The sequence below is a fragment of the Zootoca vivipara genome, chromosome 9 (assembly GCF_963506605.1).
Source record: "Zootoca vivipara chromosome 9, rZooViv1.1, whole genome shotgun sequence".
Taxonomy (NCBI): Eukaryota; Metazoa; Chordata; class Lepidosauria; order Squamata; family Lacertidae; genus Zootoca; species Zootoca vivipara.
The window spans coordinates 61,217,957-61,237,130 of record NC_083284.1 but is presented as its reverse complement, the minus strand read 5'-3'; the positions used below and the strand labels follow the sequence as shown (position 1 = coordinate 61,237,130).

General features: G+C 42.1%; 1 protein-coding gene across 2 annotated transcripts in view; it reads left to right on the top strand.

Moving 5' to 3' along the window:
- The window catches only part of NFXL1 (nuclear transcription factor, X-box binding like 1), a 65,624-nt gene that overhangs the window by 24,170 nt on the left and 22,280 nt on the right, over positions 1-19,174 (top strand). For both annotated transcript variants that reach the window (XR_009558174.1, XM_035111970.2), the window contains exons 16-18: positions 9,296-9,436; positions 13,962-14,128; positions 16,241-16,310. Coding sequence is in view for 1 of the 2 variants with exons in the window: in XM_035111970.2 (XP_034967861.2) it covers positions 9,296-9,436; positions 13,962-14,128; positions 16,241-16,310 (378 nt within the window). In the remaining variant the exon portion in view is untranslated. The remainder of the gene's footprint in view (positions 1-9,295; positions 9,437-13,961; positions 14,129-16,240; positions 16,311-19,174) is intronic.

The following is a 19,174-nucleotide window of genomic DNA, read 5'->3' as shown; positions in this document are numbered from 1 at the left end:
TTCAGCTGAACTTTACACAGTGAGGCCTGTGGTGATCTGAGGGCTTTGTCTGAAGTTCTTTTAACATTTGGTAGTATAAATGAAAACAAGCATGAACACTGTCTTGAATTAAGCAATGGTAATGTTTTCCTATGGGAAGTTACAAAACAATGAGGATCTGAGTGGATTTATGATTTTTGTGCAGGGGAGAAGTGACTTGACAATCCAGGCACAACAAATCCATTAGAAAAAAATAATTTTGTGGGAAATCTATACTTTTTCATTGTTAATGTAGAGATGGTGTCAAGTTTGAACCACGACTTATTTTGATGTGGTGATAGCTAGGTAAAGGTAAAAGGACCCGTGACCATTATGTCCAGTCGCGGACGACTCTGGGGTTGCGGTGCTCATCTCACTTTACTGGCCGAGGGAGCCGGCGTACAGCTTCCAGGTCATGTGAGCAGCACGACCAAGGCACTTCTGGCGAACCAGAGCAGTGCATGGAAACGCTGTTTACCTTCCCGCCAGAGGGGTACCTATTTATCTACTTGCACTTTGACGTGCTTTCAAACTGTTAGGTTGGGAGGAAGTGGGACCGAGCAACAGGAGCTCACTCCGTCATGGGGATTCGAACCGCCGACCTTCTGATTAGCAAGCCCTAGGCTCTGTGGTTTAACCCACAGCGCCACCCTGTCCTGGTGATGGCTACTGAAGCCTAAAAATGTGTGTACATAAATGAAATTTGTTGAGGCAACTTTATAAAAGTGCAACTAATTTTTTGAATATATTTTGGTTAACTTGAATTCTTTCAGTAGTTAACATAAAAATGGTTAAAGTACAATATGCACGGTAAAGGAAAAATTAACAGTATAAAACCAATTTCAGCAGAATTTCAGCAGTAAAATTAAATATAAGCAGGTCTTAACTTTAAAAAGCCAAAACCTCAGAATGGTTGAGCTAACAATGAAAATCTGGTCCCTTTTTGAAATGCATTTGTGGCGAAGTTGTTATTATTGGCTTCTGCACAATGCAGTTTGTGCAAGCCAGGCGAGCTAGCCTATATGAATGTAAGATTGAGTTTCAGCTAAACCACAATTGTGATAAAAAAGTGAGTACTTCACTAAAACATTGTCGTATATCCTCCTTCCTAATGGAGCTTTCCTGTTCAGGGTTCCAGCCAGGTATTTCCTCTGATAGGACATCCCACTTCTATCATCCTGATAAATCACATGATTAATAGATTGTGTAAGGGTTGTTGTTTCATTCTTCTCCCCCCATCCCCCCCTAAAAATGTGTGTGTGTTGTGTTTGTGCAAGCCTTAAGATTCTTCCCAAGCATGCTGATATTTCCCTTTTGTTTTTCAGTTGCCTGATTTGGGCCACAGTGCCGGCAGCTCTCTCAACCTCAATTAGTTGTTAGGAGGGGTGATTTATTAGACTTCCAAGTAGTCCAATGTAACAGAAATGAATTAAAGTAAACTCTTAACAGTTATGCACAATTGTACAGTATTTTGAGCAGTGGACCATGTGATTTCAGATGACTTGGGGGAATTTAGATAACTGAAAGTTTATTTAATACAATCTGGTATTGGCTTAGGCGGTAGATTTCCTCAATCTCCACTGGTGAATTCAGGAATGCCCTGTGGCTAGAACATCTTCTAAAATCATGTGTTAGATCTCATCAGCTAATGTGTAGGACTCAAACAAAACATTTATCCTCTAGTGCTTTATTCAAGTCATGTAATACTTGAAACGAATGCTTAGATGGAACAGTCTGAAAGTAATTGACCGGCCACTTAGAAGGCTGGTATTCTAAATGTCACATTAGTGGGTTTGCAAGTGTTGTAAGCTACATTGGTCTGCTGCAGAGAATACCATTTGTGTACAAGCTTATCTTCAAACAAGTGTGGGTGGATTGATATGGACCTCCTAGTCTTGTCATATTACCCTGTTCATGTTGAGAAAGTCAAGGTAGCTGTGTTGACTCATGAGACAGATGTCAAAATCTGTGTTAGGGCAATGTGCTTATTAGACAGACAATATAATGTAAACTTTCAAGTTCTCCAGAATTTTTCATCGGGATAGATGGTAAACAGACTGAGACAAGAGAGGAAAAAGTTGGCTGTTGATGGAGTCTGCATCTGAAAATAGTCTTAAAATGGACTATGGGAGAAGGCAGAAGGTATTCATATGAGTCTCTTTTAGGTATAAGGCAGGGTTCAGGTTGCACTTGTGGATGTTGGGAAGAAGGAACATCCATCCATATTAGAGAATACTGTATACCGTAATATTCAGCTGTTACCCAGATCTGTCTCCATCCTTAGGTGAAACATACAGCTTTCTTATTCCTATTTTTCTCCTACCAAAGAACCTGTGTGTTTCACCTGACTTGAGCGATCTTGATGCCATTTTAACTGCAACAACAGTGGCTTCATATGGATGCCATGAATACTAACAGTAGCATTTGATTCAGTGCATTTTTATTACATAATTATGATTCTTTATGGGTCACTTTGCTATCACATTGAAATTACTATCAAATTCTAATGTTCTGTAAATGCATATGATTGATTTTCCTTTTTTGCATAAATTGTACCTCTTAGGTTGCTGGTTTATAACGTCTTCATTTTCCGGTTTCTAAGAATGCAAAGGAAGCATACCAATTTTAATTATCGGCCTATAAGCCAGTAATGAAATTGCTAAATCATAAATGCTGCCAGGGGGGATGCTTTGCTTCCATGGTGATTTCTTTTAATTTTGATTTGGTCAAAAACCCAATTTCTCATAGATGTATAATAATGTGCATGTCAACTTACTGGGGTTTGACAAACTTATTTTCTAAATTTATACTTTTAAAAATGCAGATTTTTTAAAAAGCCCTTCTTGGTACAAGGGAAAGAAATGAGTTGTATATTTCTTAGCTAGATAGCCTCAGACTACTTTCTTGTTCAATGTTGTTTACATTTCTTGGCACAGAGTGTGGCCTTTCATTTTTATTCCAGACTTCAGCAAGAAACTTCATGTTTTTTTAATTACTTTTCTGTTATACAAACATACAAACAAGAAGGAGAAGACATAACATGCAGTGCAGACCATATTGGCAATTGCAATGTTTTGAAAAAGTTTAACATCAAATATGCAGCTGTGGTTGACTCATCTCTGTGTCAGTTATTCCAGTGTAAATATAGATATACATATACATAAGGGAATCTGGGAACTTATATAAAATCGGGGGAAGTTTGCACAGCCTTGAAATGACTTACCATTCTAGATGGTGATTCACAGCTAATTTGTCACTAGAGCCAAATAATGCTAAACTGCTACCTCTGTATTCATTACTTTGCACATTCTTCCTTCTTTTGTCTTTTGGTTTTGTTACAATCCTCCATAAGTGTGTGATCCTTATAACTTTTCCACCGCCATCTTGATTGCAGCCTTCATCTCCCTCCTTCTCTCTCTCTCCTGCTAAGAGTTAAAATTAGCACTTGCCTAGATAATAGCAGCAAGCTTATTTTGTATTTTCTGATTTCTCATCTCCATCCTCTTACATCTGTTCTACCTTCTGTTGTTCATCTTCCTTGTTCTGGTCATGATTTTGATGTGTTGCCTTTTGCTGCTCTCTCTTTTCCATTGCTTGTCTTTTCCTATAGTGAGTTCACATTTTCAAGTCATTACATTTCTTCTTCCCTGCTTTTGTTTTGCTGTGACATCGCCAGTATTTCAAGCAGGGATAACCAACATGGTGCCCTCTAGATGTTGCTGAATTCCAACTCTCATCAGCCCCAGCCAGCATGACCGATATTCAAGGATGATGGGAGTTGTAGTCTTTATGCAGAAATAGGTGCCAAAACTGTAGCCGCCCATGTCCATTTCAAACAACAAAAAAGTTACACTTCAGTAACATGCTATATAGTTTGCATAAATTATTCCCCGTTCCTTAACACTTGTGTTGTAATTTCATGCTGAAATGCCATTAACTCCACATCTTTTCAGAACTATTTGCTGGCACAGTAAATTTCAAGATTGGGCTGTAAACATTCCAGTACAAGTCATTTTTTATACTGCTTTCTCATTATAATAGGATTATTCTTGCTATCCTGCTGCTTACCGTGTTTCCCCTTTTTTAAGACACCGTCTTATAACATTTTTTTCTCAAAAAAACACAGGGTGGCTTACTTTTGGTGGGATGTCTTGTTTTTTTTATTACCGATACAGTTTTTACGGTACACACACATCCCCATGCGTGGGGAGGGAGGGAGGAAGGAGAAAGCCAGCCATCTGCCACCGACAAGAGATGGCAAACAAGCTGCCGTCTGTGGGCAAACACTCCCCCATATCGGACCCCAGTGGCTGTCAAGGAAAGGGGGCTTTCCTCTCCCTCACCCCTGGAGATGGCGAGGAAGGAGCAACACCACGCTTCTCCCAGGATGCAGCGACTGGTGGCTCCTTTCGAGGGTGCTTGTGCAGGGAAACTTCACAGGAGTTTTTGCTTCCCGCGCCTCATAGCGCCCATCTCTCAACATGTCGCCTTTAACGGCACCCAAAATCAGTGCCGCTTTCCCTCGCAGCCAAGCCAGAAATTAAGGAGAGGGTTTTTGCAGTTGCCTTTGCAGCTGCAGGCATCTTCTCTGATGTGTCTTGGACCTCGGGAAACTTTGTTGCCAAGGGAGCGCCCCCAACCAAACTCCATGCAACCTTTCCCCTCCCCGCCCCCTGACGCCCCTTTCTCTCCAGATCCGTGATCTGAGCACCCCTGACCCCTTCCCCCTCCCCAGGGGAGTGCGCGCCGGGGGTAGGGAGGGAGAAGGGGAAGCGCGAGCCCTTCCTTAGTGCTTCAGCCTTGAGGACTCTCGCTGGGCGCCTCTGTCAGCAGCGGGCTGTGCTCGGGTCTGCCGGGAGATGGCCCGCCAGGCCGGGACTCATCGAGGCCGCCCTCCGGTGTCGCCCCTTCGCTCCGTGTCTGGCCCCTCCCGCAGGGCTGGAGCTCGCCCTGGGCTCGCTGGGCGGCGCGTTCGCAGTGCCTCTGCAGCAGCGGCAGTAGCGGCTCTTCCTCGTGCTCTTTCCCCAAGGCTCCCGCAGGCAGGATGGTTGCCATAGCCCGGCAGCCCTCGGCGGGCCGCGGGGCAGGTCCGTAGCTGGTGCGGGGTGGTGCCCTTTGTTGCGATCAGGAGCTGGAGGCGCCGGGCGCTGCGCTGCGCCGCGCCATGTGCCCACGCGCCCCTCTTCCTCTCACTCTCTATGGACGGGGGAGCGGGGGGGGCGGCCCCGGGGTGCCCGGCTCGGAGAGCCCCAACCGGGCCGTGGAGAGCTCAAGAACATAGAGAACCAGCAGAAAATGCTGGAGACGCAGCGGCACCGAAACGAGGAGCTGGGCTCACTGCTTCTTCCAGGGAGACTTTACAGTGTCTTCCTGCGGCAGAGGGGCTGCCCGCCACTGGGACCGCTGCCCTCAGGGAGACAAGAAACAGGGTCCTCTTAAATGGCGTTTTTAAACGCCATTTTCTTCCCCGTGCTTGCCGCCTCCGCTGCGTCGGAGTGCTGCAGAACAGCTGACTGGAGCATGGCTTCACAACTGAGCGCGCTCCTGCAGTGCCGGCTGCAAGGAGTGACTCTGTGAGTGGAGGTGCCTGTGGGGGTTGGTTTCCGCGGTGTGGAAGTATGTCTTATTTTCGGGGTATGTCTTATATTTCTCAAATGCTTTAAAACCCTGCCATGGCTTACTTTATGACTACGTCTTAAAAAGGGGGAAACACGGTATATAGAGCCAGGCTTTTTGTTCGTTGGCCGAAAAGCTATTCTGAGTGATGTTTTAATTCAAACTTCTGACCGTGTTCCAGGATGCTGATTCCAATATGTTGTTGCAGCCAATGAGTGGCTGTTGCAAAAAACAGTAGTGTTATATTTCGTCCTTTTTCTTTACCTGGTAGTATTTAGTAATATTAAATACGTGACGTGTTGTTAGTTTCCAGACCTTACAAATGGCCAGTTAAGTGGAGAGGTGTCAGCTGAAGGCCAGAAAAAAAAATCCAACCACTATTGTTTGTGAAGTTAGCTCTTTATTCATAGAAACCAAATCAATGCAGGCGTCACGACCCCACCAACTCTTCCCCAAAGGTCTTGCCGCAGTGAGGCAGTTGCAAGGACTGAAAGTCCCCACCTTCCCACCACTCTCTTAGACTCCTTCCCTGGGTCCTTCCCCAGCAACCTGAGGCTCCTTTGCCTTGCTTCTCTTTGCTCCGCCCTCCTCATGGGAGACCAGGGGGGAGCAGCCTGCCTCCATTCTGCCTCTTGACCCCACCCTCATTTCTAGCCTCCACCTCTGATTCAGCCCCTTCCCGCTCACTAAAGCCTGTTACCTCTTCAGCTTCCGACACTTCCTCCGGTCCGTCTGCTCCCTCTCATCATTGTTTCGACACCAATCCCCTGGCTCTGATCCTTCTTCCCCTGGGGGTTCCCTTGGGGGTTCCTCAGCTGGTGCCTCACACCACTGCTCTGCATCCAGCCAAGTCCGTGACAAGAAGGTGCAGGAAAGCTTGCAATGAGATGATGTTGCATTACCAAGCATTATGTCAGGGGTTAGGACACATCAGGTCCAGGAACCAAAAGTGACTCTCGAGGCCTTTGGCTGGCCCTCGGGGACTCACCCCAGGCCAGACACCTTCTTGAGCCACATCCCTTGCACTTGAAGTTGTTGTCCATCTAGCATTTCAAGCTTCTTCTTAAGGAAACCAGGAGCTTGATTTGTATCTCAAGGTAAACTCAAATTTTGGAATGGAAACTTGTCTCTTTTTTTAAAAAAGTATGATGTAACTTATTTTTCTATGGTTCTCTCTCTCTCTCTCTCTCTCTCTCTCTCTCTCTCTCTCTCTCTCTCTCTCTCTCTCTCTCTCTTTCTCTCTTTCTCATTTGACATAAAATCCAAGAGTTTCTGACTTCATTTTGTTTTCACCTTCCACTGCCAGTGTCGTTGGCATATAACAAGCCTAATGTTTGCTGAAAGAGGAACATATAAATTTATATTGTAGGAGGATGTATTATTTATATGAATGTGGGTTCCCCGTCCCCCCCCGCCGCAATCTGTCTCTTGGAGGAAACATTTTCTTCAGTATTGTTGCTAATTCCCCCCCCCCCCATGAATGTTGGCTGGTTTCTCTGTTTTACCTCTTATCTTCCTTCTGTGAGTTACCTTGATGTTTTGGATTTGTGAAAACGTTTGTTTTTAGCAGAAGTAATAATTTGAAGAAATTGCAGTTAAGCAGGAGATACTGGAACTTCAAAGCATTCCTTAAATGCTGTTCTTTCAGGCATGGAAATGGATTTGGTGTTAGAAGCTAACAGCAGAAAGTTTTGCACAGCCCAGTTGCTTGTGCTCTTGGTGGATGTGACTGTACACAATTCCCTGGCTAAAAAGCAGATTGTGAGTGGAATTGCAGATGTGGTTTGTAGCAAGCCAGCCATCTAGTAACAACTTAATTTATTTTTTTAGCAGGAGAGTTTTGTGTAGCTCCTTCCGTGACTTGATTTCTCTATTTTACCTCCTCCTTAGACCCCTCTACAGTCTACTCCAAACTGGTGCCCTTCCATTGACCCCACACATGGTTAAGGATGGTGGCCATTACAGTACAATATCTGGAGGACACCAGTTTGGGGAGGGCTGAGCTAAACGTTCCTGAGACAATGCAATCGATGCTGACCTTCAAGCTTTCTCACCTGTATGTTCCAGGAGCTGTAGCTCAATTCTCATGGCTTTTCAGCATGTTTCTTAACACGCAAGCTGTGTAAACATGCTCTAAAGTAAAAACACATGTAGAAGTTTTCAGATGTTCCTGGAACCTCATGGGAGCAAACCCAAAGTTAGTTTCTGCCACAGCGCTCAAGGTCTAAGCAAAGTAGACTTAGCATCTTGTCCTACTCCAGTGTAGGGCTAAATAAATAAGTTGAAGATTTTCCCCTGGCAGGACCCTACTGTATAGAATTATTTTTTAAAAGCCATTATGCCCTTCAACTACATAAGCAGGTATGAATTGGAAAGCCAGAGTGGTGTAATGATGAGGGTATAAGACTAGGACCAGGAAAATCCAGGTTCAAATACCTACTAAGCTTTGAAACAGTCACTGTTTGGGACAGTCACTACTTCTCAGCTTTACCTACCAAAGAAGATATTTTGTGGAATGCTCTCCCCAGAGAGGCTCGCCTGGCGCCTTCATTATGTATATTTAGGCACCAGGCAAAAACATTCACCTTCTCTGAGGCCTTTGGCTAATTAAACCATCATTGGCCTTTTAAACTACGGAATGTTGTGGGGTGGTGTTTTTGTTTGTTACTATGTTTTTCTGTTTTAGTTTGCAAACTACCCTGTGGGATAAAGGGAGATATAAAATGTAATAATTAATAATGATTAATAGCAATGGGGGCATGTATGCTGCCTTGGGCTCCTTGGAGAAAACACAGGCTATAAGTGCCATGTTTTTGTTGGATTTTTTTAGAATATTAACTTTTAAGAATGTATCTGATAAAAGAGGCAATGTATACCCAGATGTGTACATCTGGAGGATTTTCTTAATTCTGATTGGACTTAACTGCCTGATGCGGAATCATCCCACACTAACAAGTTTCAGTTGTCCCATGGCATGGATGTTGTGTTATCTACTGGATTTTATGGGGTAGTCATTGCTAAGGTTTGTACTAGGGCTGCAATCCTATACAGTTACTTGGGAGCACCTCCAACTGAACTCAGTTTGACTTGCTTCTGAGTAGACAAGCATAAAATTGTGTTTTGCCTGTTCAAGCTTATTTTATCATGTATTCTGGATTTAAAAACCTATAATGCAAATATGTAAGCTAGTGGCAGTCTTGAAGGGAATTTTTTTCCAGAGTTTTAATTGCACAGCTTTCAAGAATACAACCTTATACCAAAACAAGTTATCAGAGGGCAAACTCTAGAATGTGTATTTCATCATAATCACTTATCTGCAGCAGTATATCTGCCACACTTCAGAAAACCTTTGAGGAGTCCAATTATTGTCAGCATTACTTAAATGTCAAGTTCACTCCACTTCCTGTTTTTACATGTTTCTGTACTTTTCCTTCTGTCTCAAAAAGAGAGAGAGAGAATTATGGATTGCCTGCCTTGTCTGGAATATCTTTAGTTCTGATTTGGATGCTTATCGAAAGCAGAATTGATACGGGGTTTTCATATGCTGTTTCGTAATTCTGTTATGCCCATGTCCACATGGTCAAGTTTTAATTCTTATTTTATGGAAACTGTTGAAAATTGTCCACAGTGGTCCCCATACAAGTTGTCTTCCATCTTTCAGGTGAGTCCATTGGCATGTCATGCTGTGGGACCCTACTCCTGCAAAAGGTTGTGTGGAAGGCTCCTTGACTGCCAGAATCATACTTGCATGAAGGAATGCCATAAAGTTACTGAAACAGATAGTAACAACGATGTCCATAAGGTAAGCTTGACCTTTCTTGCAGCAGAGCAAAATCACCTTGTTCTCAGGTGCTGCAAAATGCAACCAGCTCAGATGCTTTTAAATGTTTTTGGTGTATGGTTCAGTTAGGTTTGACTGTCCATATTAAATGGCAATGGGTGTGTGGGGGAAAGCACATGGTTGTACAGTGGTGCCTCGCTTAACGAATGCCCTGCTTAACGAAATTTCCGCTTAACGAAAGGATTTTTTGAGCGGAGCTTGCCTCGCTAGACGAATGCGTTTTACAAAAAATTCGTCTAGCGAATCGCGGTTTCCCATAGGAATGCATTGAAATTCAATTAATGCGTTCCTATGGGCAAAAAAAAATTCGAAAAAAATTCAGTGCATTCCTATGGGATTCGCTAGACAAATTTTTCGCTATAAGAAAAGACCCGTGGAACGAATTAATTTCGTCTAGCGAGGCACCGCTGTACATTAAATAATAAAACATGGATTGTGGAGTCTTGTGGAGTTAAAATTTTATCCAGAAATAATACGTAACAGTCTTACATCGTTTCTGTTCTTCATGGAAGTTCCTTGTAGGAATTTTAATAGTGTGAGTCAGCTGATAATGCCAAGCAAAATATATGAAATGGAAAGTAATAGCACTTCATATTAACACCGTGACAATAATTTCTTACACCATTATTGCTCTACTTTTAAAACTGTGGACCGGAGAGATGTCAGGTGTCCACCACAACCCATAAGACCTCTTTCCTCGGCAACAATTGCTAGTTTAGACATCATCAGTGTACATGTGAAGTCAGTTGTTTTTTTAAAACATTGGAAGCCCTTTTTGTTCATTATAAAGATAAAGAAATGGATGTGACTTTATTCTTCTTCTAATATTTTATCATTATTTAGCTTCTGACAGTTTAAACTACAAATACCGAAACAAAATAAACATCAAATAAAAAGAACAATACAGCACAATTTTCCAAGTTTCTGATACCCACTTTTGTTTTTATTACTGATCTGGTATTGATTTAGATCATTTTTGTTTCACGTAATATTTATAAATATGTGTACAGAATAGAAAACTAAAGCAACAATGTTTTACCTCTGAGTCTTTGTGGCAGTCTCCAGCTGATGTCTTCCCTATTCACAAAGTGAAATAAAAGAAAAGCCATATATTTTCAGGCTTTGACATCTGCATTCTTTTACCTAATAATCAAATTTTTGACTATAGCTTGTGGTTAGTAAAGAGAGTGAAACTACGATCCCAGATTTGGGCAAAACACTATGACAAACTTTGGCTTACCTCAGCGTGGTGTGGGAATGAAAAGGACTAGGGGGGGGGGAGCAAAGTGGCTGTGAGCTCCCCTCCAGGAGCCCACACATTCACATAGTCCCAGTAAACCATCGTTTGTCTTAACGTGACATATGAAGCCAGGTCAGTCACTGTCTTTCAACCTGACCTTATCTCATAGGGTGGCTATGAAGATAATATGATGAGAGGGGAGAATCATTTGCACCTCCTTGAGAGACTTGGAGGAAAGGTGGGAATGATGTGAAAATAAATCAGCTATAATCTTGTTGGAATAAACTAGTTGGCAAAAACCGGTGTAGTGAGAAAACTGGCTGGAAGCATGTTGCTTGTGACCCGAGTTCTGGTGGCAAAAATAATGGGAAAATTTAGGTGATTGGCTATGGGAGGTTTTTGGAATGGCAAAATCATTCTAAAGATTCCGGGGGGAAAAGAAGAATTGGAAAGGTATGCTGACCAGATTGTTTTTATTTATTTAAGTAAAGTAACCATGTAATTGAGCGTGTTAATTTCTTAGGCTAAAACATATTCCACACTTGTTGCCTGACCACTTATCCAAGTCTGTATTTGATACTTATTTTGTCGTGTTACGGTACTGAGATACAAGTTCATGGACATTTAAAGAAAATACAGTGGTACCTCGGGTTACAGACGCTTCAGGTTACAGACGCTTCAGGTTACAGACTCCGCTAACCCAGAAATAGTACCTCGGGTTAAGAACTTTGCTTCAGGATGAGAACAGAAATCATGTGGCGGCAGCAGGAGGCCCCACTAGCTAAAGTGGTACCTCAGGTTAAGAACAGTTTCAGGTTAAGAATGGACCTCCAGAACGAATTAAGTTCTTAACCCGAGGTACCACTGTAATAAGGTACGGTATTTATTTATTGTGTTAAGACAGGAATAACTGAAGAAAGAAAATGCAAGGTAGCATGTGCCTTCCTATGCTTTTACTAATGGACTGATGATTTAAGTATCATGAGGGTTTTTGTTTCATATTTATTTACTTCGAAATTAGGTTTGAGCAAAATTAGTGCTGAATAACAATGTGTGAAATTCTTAAGAATTGTGTTCAGGTGAAGATTGCTGGGGAGAGAGGGGTGCACAGGACTTTGGCAAACCCACCTAATGGAATAAATGCTGCCAAGCAACTTCACTTCCTTTATGTGTGTGTGACTCTAAATAACTGTCATTCCCTAATGAGGTTTTTTTTTTTAATTGAAGCACTTGTGGAAACAGACTTGTTTCCTGGGCACTGTGCTAAAGGAGGCTAGAATCTCTTAAGTAAATTGCCCCATTGAAATAATGTTAAACCTAGTTACAGTGGATACAAATAAAGATATTTAACCTTTAAAGATTGTCCTCTTATCTGTGGTGAGGAATATGCAGCCATTCCTCTGACATGCTCCTTTTCAGCTGTTTATAGAATAGATTCCTGTCTCGAAAAATTATTTGTTGCTAAGAAGACTATAAAAGTACAAAAACCATACTGATGAATAATGTGTGTGGTGCTGTCATTCACTGCCCTTGATACTATGTACTTTATGGCAGAAACTAAAAACAAGGCTTCCTTGAGTAGTAATTTTTGGCATTTTGTGGTGTTTTTTTTGTAACTTCTTGAATCCAATATATATTTGAACAGTGACGCCTTTATGACCCAAATTAATGTCTTTTAGTACTGTGCAGGTGAAAAGCAAAAAAAAAGTTTTGCTTTGTGCTCAAATGCCATAGTTACAATCACATAACAATTTCGTTCGTTTTAACCTTTCCGAGATTGACATTTGGTGGCATTAAATGTCATTTGCTTAGTCTCCACCTTTACTTCAGCTCTTCAGTTCTAATTCCCCTTTTGAAATTCAGTGCAGACTAGTTCAGCTACTTTTGACTGACAAGAGGGTCCTGTGTGGTGCTCTGGTGGTTTCGTATATAACACTGCATGCATATGTAATAATAGAGTAATCAAGGTAAATGCATCTTAGTAGAGGAATTAAGCTAAATGCTTGGTAGCGGGGGGGTGGGGTGGAGTGAGTTTGGAATGGTAAGTGAGCGGATGAGAGTTTAAAGGGGAGTTTGATGGTGGGACAGTTTGAGTTCATTTGAGAGTTGCATGGAGAGTGGAGTTAGTGTGGAGTCCGGGAGTCTGTGCTCAATGGTGTAAGAGCAGGGTTAGTTTATTAATAGAGCATCAGTATTACAGTAACCATTGCTGTCTGTTTAATAAAGTGACAAATAAGATAAAGGCTGAAACCATACGCTTATGTACACCCAAGTAATCAGACAGCCCTTGTTGGTTATTTCCATTTAATAAATTATTCCATTATACCACACACCATTTATTTAGGTACACTAGGGTGGAGTAGTCAGCAGGAATAAAGGGGAGCTTTAGAAATACCCATCAAAGACCCAGCTCAGACCTGTGCATCCTGTTAAGAGGGAGTGTGGGGAGTGCCTGAGCATCTCATGGCAGAGGCAGGATTGGAGGGGGAGGCAGCGGCATAGGTGTGCTCCTGTTTAGGGTGCTAGCCAGCCAGCCATGCTTTCCTTCAGCATACCATTCCATCCAGTTTACAGTTTTTCTGTTCCACGTTCTGTGGCTGCTGAGCATTCTCAGTCCTCACGGGCTGTTTTTGGAAGGTGTTTTTTTAAAAGAATGTACTTCTGAAAACTGCGCATTTCCCAATTGCATCCTCCAAATGTGTTGATGCTTCCCTCTTGTTTCTCAGTGGTTTTCTTGGGGCTGTAGTCCTGTTGGCATTTGGCACCTGAGTTCGTCATGAGAAGGTGCAATTACAGGGTAATTCTGTATTACCTTTAACTTGCTGTTCATTTGCATTTTTTAAAACGTGTATTCTAGCCACCTGCAGAAGCCACAGTTAGCAACAGGGAAATGATCTTGCAGGTATATTTTGCTATGATGGGGGGGCAGGGGGCTTCACATGTGACGAGGAAGCGCTGCAAGATGACTGTGAAAGAGAGTGCTGTTGGTTGCCTGCAGTTCTAAGTAACCTATGAAGCTGCTCTTTGTGACTCCTAGAAACAAGAACAGTGTGCTATTTTTATACACTTGTTTTTTGTGTAGTTTTGAAACATTGCAGCTTGATTTTGTAATTTGCCTTCCTTAAAAAAAACATTTAGGTTTGTTTGCTTAACCATGTACAACCATGGTTTTAAAAAGGGGTTATTGAACTAATAAATTGTCCAAAGAACAAATAATTCCATCACTTCATTTCCCTGTGTTTCTAGGCAAGTCAAGAATGTTCTCAGTGTGAAGAAGAATGCTCCAAGCCACGACCACCTGGGTGCCCTCATTCATGCCCCCTGCCTTGCCACCCTGGAGATTGCCCACCGTGTGCCCAGATGATACGGGTGAAGTGTCACTGCAAACTCACTAGCTTGTACATTGAATGCATGTAAGTAATTAAAGGAGACTCTGCTTCAGCTTTGAAAATGAAAAATACTATGCAGTGTGTATAGGGAAGAGGCTTTTCTCCCCCCCCCCCCTTTCTTCTGGGATGTTGGAAATGGATGCAGCAAAAAGCCTGTTCAAGCTGGCTTGGAGCAACTGTGTCTGCCCACTTGGTCTTTCTAACATGATATAGGGGCCCATATACATAGTGTTCCTATGCTACACATTCTTCTGGAAAGGTCTATCTGAACAAGAACATTGAATACATGGGGTAGGCTTCGCTATCAAAAACGACCTTGTGAAGCTCTTGGCAGAAGTCCCTACTGGCATTAATGAGCGACTCTCAACCCTTCGAATAAAGCTCTCCAAAAACCAACAGGCTACTACCGTATTATAAGCGCTTATGCACCAACACTGGATGCCGATGAAGACATTAAAGAAAATTTTTACTCTCAGCTGGATACCAACCTATCAGAGACGCCTAAGGAAGATAAACTTAACCTCCTGGGTGATTTTAATGCAAGAGTTGAGCGAGATTTCGATCTGTGGCCTGGGACTATTGGGAAAGGAGTTGGCAACAGCGACTAGAACAGAATCTTACTTTTGACAATATGTGCAGTGCACAACCTTGTTATCACCAACACACTGTTTCGACAGAAAAATAAATTTAAAACTTCATGGAGGCATCCTCGATCAAACCACTGGCATCTCTTAGACTATGTTATTGTCCGTGCTAAAGATCGCCATGATGTGCTCCTTACCAGAGCTATGATGAGCACCGACAACTGCTGGACATATCACTGACCAATATGCTCCACGATGGCTATCAAGATTATACCTCAACGCAGGCTTCAAGGAAGGAAACCAAGGTGCAAAATGAACACGCAAACCCTTCAAGATCCCATTAAGCGGGATTGCTTCCAAACGACTCTTAAGGACATCTGTTTTCAGAATTCCCAGATAACATTGAGGAACACTGGACCAAGCTAAAAACATCCATTATTGCAGCCTGTGAACAAACTACAGTGGTACCTCAGTTTAAGTACACAATTGGTTCCGGATGTCTGTACTTAACCTGAAGCGTACTTAACCTGAAGCAAACTTTCCCACTGAAAGTAATGGAAAAAGGATGAATCCGTTCCACTCAGTCCGCAGAGTACTTAAACTGAAGCGTACTTAACCCGAAGTATGAGTGTAGTAGGTTCTGGAAGTCCGTACTTAAACTGAAGCGTACTTAACCTGAAGCGAACTTTCCCATTGAAAGTAATGGAAAGTGGATTAATCCATTCCAGATGGGTCCGCGGAGTACTTAAACTGAAAGTACTCAAACCGAAGCTGCTCTACCCATGCGGCCTTTACTGCCTCAGATTGCTCCTACGTGAGCCCGCAGTCGGCTCTGGCCATGAGACAGCTGTTAGGGGACTTTCCGCCTCCGTTTCGAACAGCCGATCCAGCTACTTTAAAGTGCAACAGCCACTTTCCGCTCCCTGGGGCTGGATTACACAACAGTTTCCAGCGTAAACTATTGCCACTCAACAGTTAAGCCGAAAAGGTTGCCTTCTGCTAACAGCTACTGCTATTTACTTCCTACTTCCAACAGCACTCCATGTGTGTGTGTGTGTGTGTGTGTGTGTGTGAGAGAGAGAGAGAGAGAGAGAGAGAGAGAGAGAGACCTGGGTGAGTGACACATATGTGGCAGGCAAGGCATTTTTTTTCATTAGAAGAAATTGTTTAGTAAACATTGGGTCGCTAATGAGCCCCGTTCAGCTGCCGGCAAAGTGGCAAGAGCAATAATAGCAAGCATTAGTGTTGTGCTCAAAACGTCCCCCAATACAATGCAAACTTTTAAGAACAAAGTACCACTGTTTTTATGAGCTACTTAATGAAGATGAAAACAACCAAGAGTTTGGTGGCATCTTAAATACTAACAAATGTATTATGGCATAATCTTTTGTTTATTAAAACCCACTTTTTCAGATGTGCGACGTGTTGCCTTTATTTGGCAGGATGTGCTCTCTCTCGCTCTCTCACGCACTTTGTAAACAGTGTGTACTTGTTCATTTTAACTCCTTTTCAAATGTTGTTGTCTTTCTCGATTTAACTCTCATTTCTTCAGAAAAATCACCTGTGCCGACTTAAAGGAAAAAGATGAGCTGAATTCCTGCAAAAATCAGTGTCCAAAAGAGGTAAGTTATATATGAATTAAAAATATTTGGGGAATATTTAATAGGTACTGCAATTAACCCCCCCCTTCCTTAAGATTTATTTCTTTGTGGTTTTTTTCACTTATTAAACACTGGCAAAATAACATGAGATACTTAAGTGTGTATTCCCATTTGCAAGTGTACTTTTATTCCACAATTTTCACTGTGCGAAACTCTGGAGGTGGTGGTGGTGGTTCGTTGTTGTTGTTGTCGTTCTTGAAACTGGTAGGGAAGAATAGAGAAAAGGTATATTATTCTGATATATGTGTGATGCAAGATGAATAAAAATGATTTAATAACCAAAACATAAAAAACTGTAGATAATAATTTTCTTTGGCATGCTACCCAACTTGTAAAAGGGACGTGGTTGGCGCTGTGGTCTAAACCACTGAGCCTCTTGGGCTTGCCGATCAGAAGGTCGGCGGTTCGAATCCCCGCAACAGAGTGAGCTCCCGTTGCTCTGTCCCAGCTCCTGCCAACCTAGCAGTTTGAAAGCATTTCCGTGCAAGTAGATAAATATGTACTGCTGCAGCGGGAAGGTAAACAGCGTTTCTGTGCGCTCTGGCTCTCGTCACAGTGTTCTGTTGCGCCAGAAGCCGTTTAGTCATGCTGGCCACATGCACCGGAAAGCTGTCTGCAGACAAACGCCGGCTCCCTCAGCCTGAAAGTGAAATGAACGGCGCAACCCCATAGTCACCCTTGACTGGACTTAACCATCCAGGGGTCCTTTACCTTTACTTTTCCTAGCTTGTGTACTTAAGAACTAGCCTTGTAAGAACAGGCAACCAGGAATTCCATGCAGGTGCATGAGGACAAGGGATGGAGTGCTTCGTCCCACCTTCACCAGCACCTAGCAGGCCATTATTATTATTATTATTATTATTATTATTAACAATAATTATAGACAAGTAACTTTTGGGGGCTTATTAGAAGGGTACATTAGCCCTACTGTTAGCCTCTACACAGAAAAGTGTACATTTCTTACAAAACAGAAGAGTAAGGCCAGAATAAACAGGGTTTATTTTCTCTTTCTTGCTGGCAAGGGGATATTAACTCTTCCCATTAGGGCTTTGGGGAGAAAAGCAAAACACTTGTTAACCTCTAAACCAGAAGTCACCAACCTTTTGGGGCTCATGGGCAGATTTACAAACCAGAAGAACAGTCGTGGTCACCAAGCACACACCACAGTTGTGTATCCGCACACACACACACTTCCCTGTCCCTAGCAATTAGGCTTGGACAATTTTAAAGCCTGGGGAAATAAATAAGGTTTTTGCCACTGAGTAGACCCTTTCCCTATTAGCCACAGTTTTCCCCTCGCCAGCCAGGAAGATCATCCACCTCTGTAACAACTAGGCTACAATAGAAGGCATTCCTCCCTAAGCATATTGGAACCATCACTTCCTCCACTAACATGCTCACGCGGCTGCATTGAGTTCCTGGCTCCCTATAGCTACGAGGCTAGTGTTTAAAAGCAAGCGTGGTCTAACAAGTTTATTTCCATGTTATTTAAAATTAACCTAGTTTTAAGTTTTAAAAGAAACTTAGCATTTACATTTTTTTATTTAAACAATTAATCCAATTAAAATTTTAATAATAATAATAATTCTTTTAAAATGTGAGGTTTTGAGCTACAGTAGTACTAAGCACAGAAGGAGCTTTCACTGTCTGGTGCAAGTGATACCTCTTTAGTGCCCCTCTCCCTTTCGTTTTATGGAAAAAGCAAACTTTGATGCTGCCAGAGGTAAAACTTTCAGTGCCCTATAACAGAAAGTTCATAGAAACAGCAACTATTGCTGGCATTTTGCTAATATGGAATTCAAGGCAGTGTAATGTAAATTTAATTAGATGGTATTATGTTTTATAAGTATTGCTGCATTTTATGACATTTTGTCCCATCACCTTAAATGGGCAATTGCACCCTAAAATGCAGCGTATAAATAATTAAATAAAAATAGGCAGCAGTTGTGTTCCATTGGTATGAGAATCAGCCTAGTCCCTCTCCATGCTTGCATTTTACTCTCTGCTCCTTCTGTTGTGGCTGCAAAGAGATTTGAAGCTTGCATTTTAGATCAACCACATTTTTAATGTGTTGTCTGAACCCTAAACTGTGGTTATTCTTAACTGTGGTTAGTAAAAAAAGCAAGCAGCTTCATAAACTATTGTTTGAAGTTGGATTGTTTGTCTGCATTCAGGGATAGGGTAGACAGAGAGGTTTAAACCTCAACACCCTCATGGAGATCCAAATCAACATCTTCCCAATCATCCGATGGATCATATACAAATGTGGGGAATGTGTAAGCCTCATGGGAGCCTCGGCTCATGTTCATATTGTTGAGCTATGGTTTAGTGTGGCATCTGAACCAGCCTACTGCGAAGTTATTAGATACGGTGCTCTTTCAGAGTATTTTGCTTTTTTATCACTTTGATGTAAAGCTAGAAAAATATACTGTATAAGGCACACAGTATGTCAGAGAAATGCTTGTTTCTTGAGCAGTGAATAGAATATTGTTTTGACGGGCAGAATGTGATATGTGATTTGAGTCATATTATTTTATGCTTACGTTCCAAACAATGTGAATTAAATCTTGCTATAAGAAAATGTTAGCATTACATTTTTTTAAAAAAACCACACACACAAAAACCACTGCTGACTTAGAAAGTCATGGTGAAATATTTGAGAATGATGCTTGATGTTTAATGTTTTATTGTGTTTTTATATTTTGCTGGAAGCTGCCCAGAGTGGCAGCATATAAATAATACAACTAATACAATACTGAGGTCCAGTGCCTTCTGGTGGTTCCCTCCCTGCAAGAAGTGAGGTTACATGTAGTTGAACACATCGC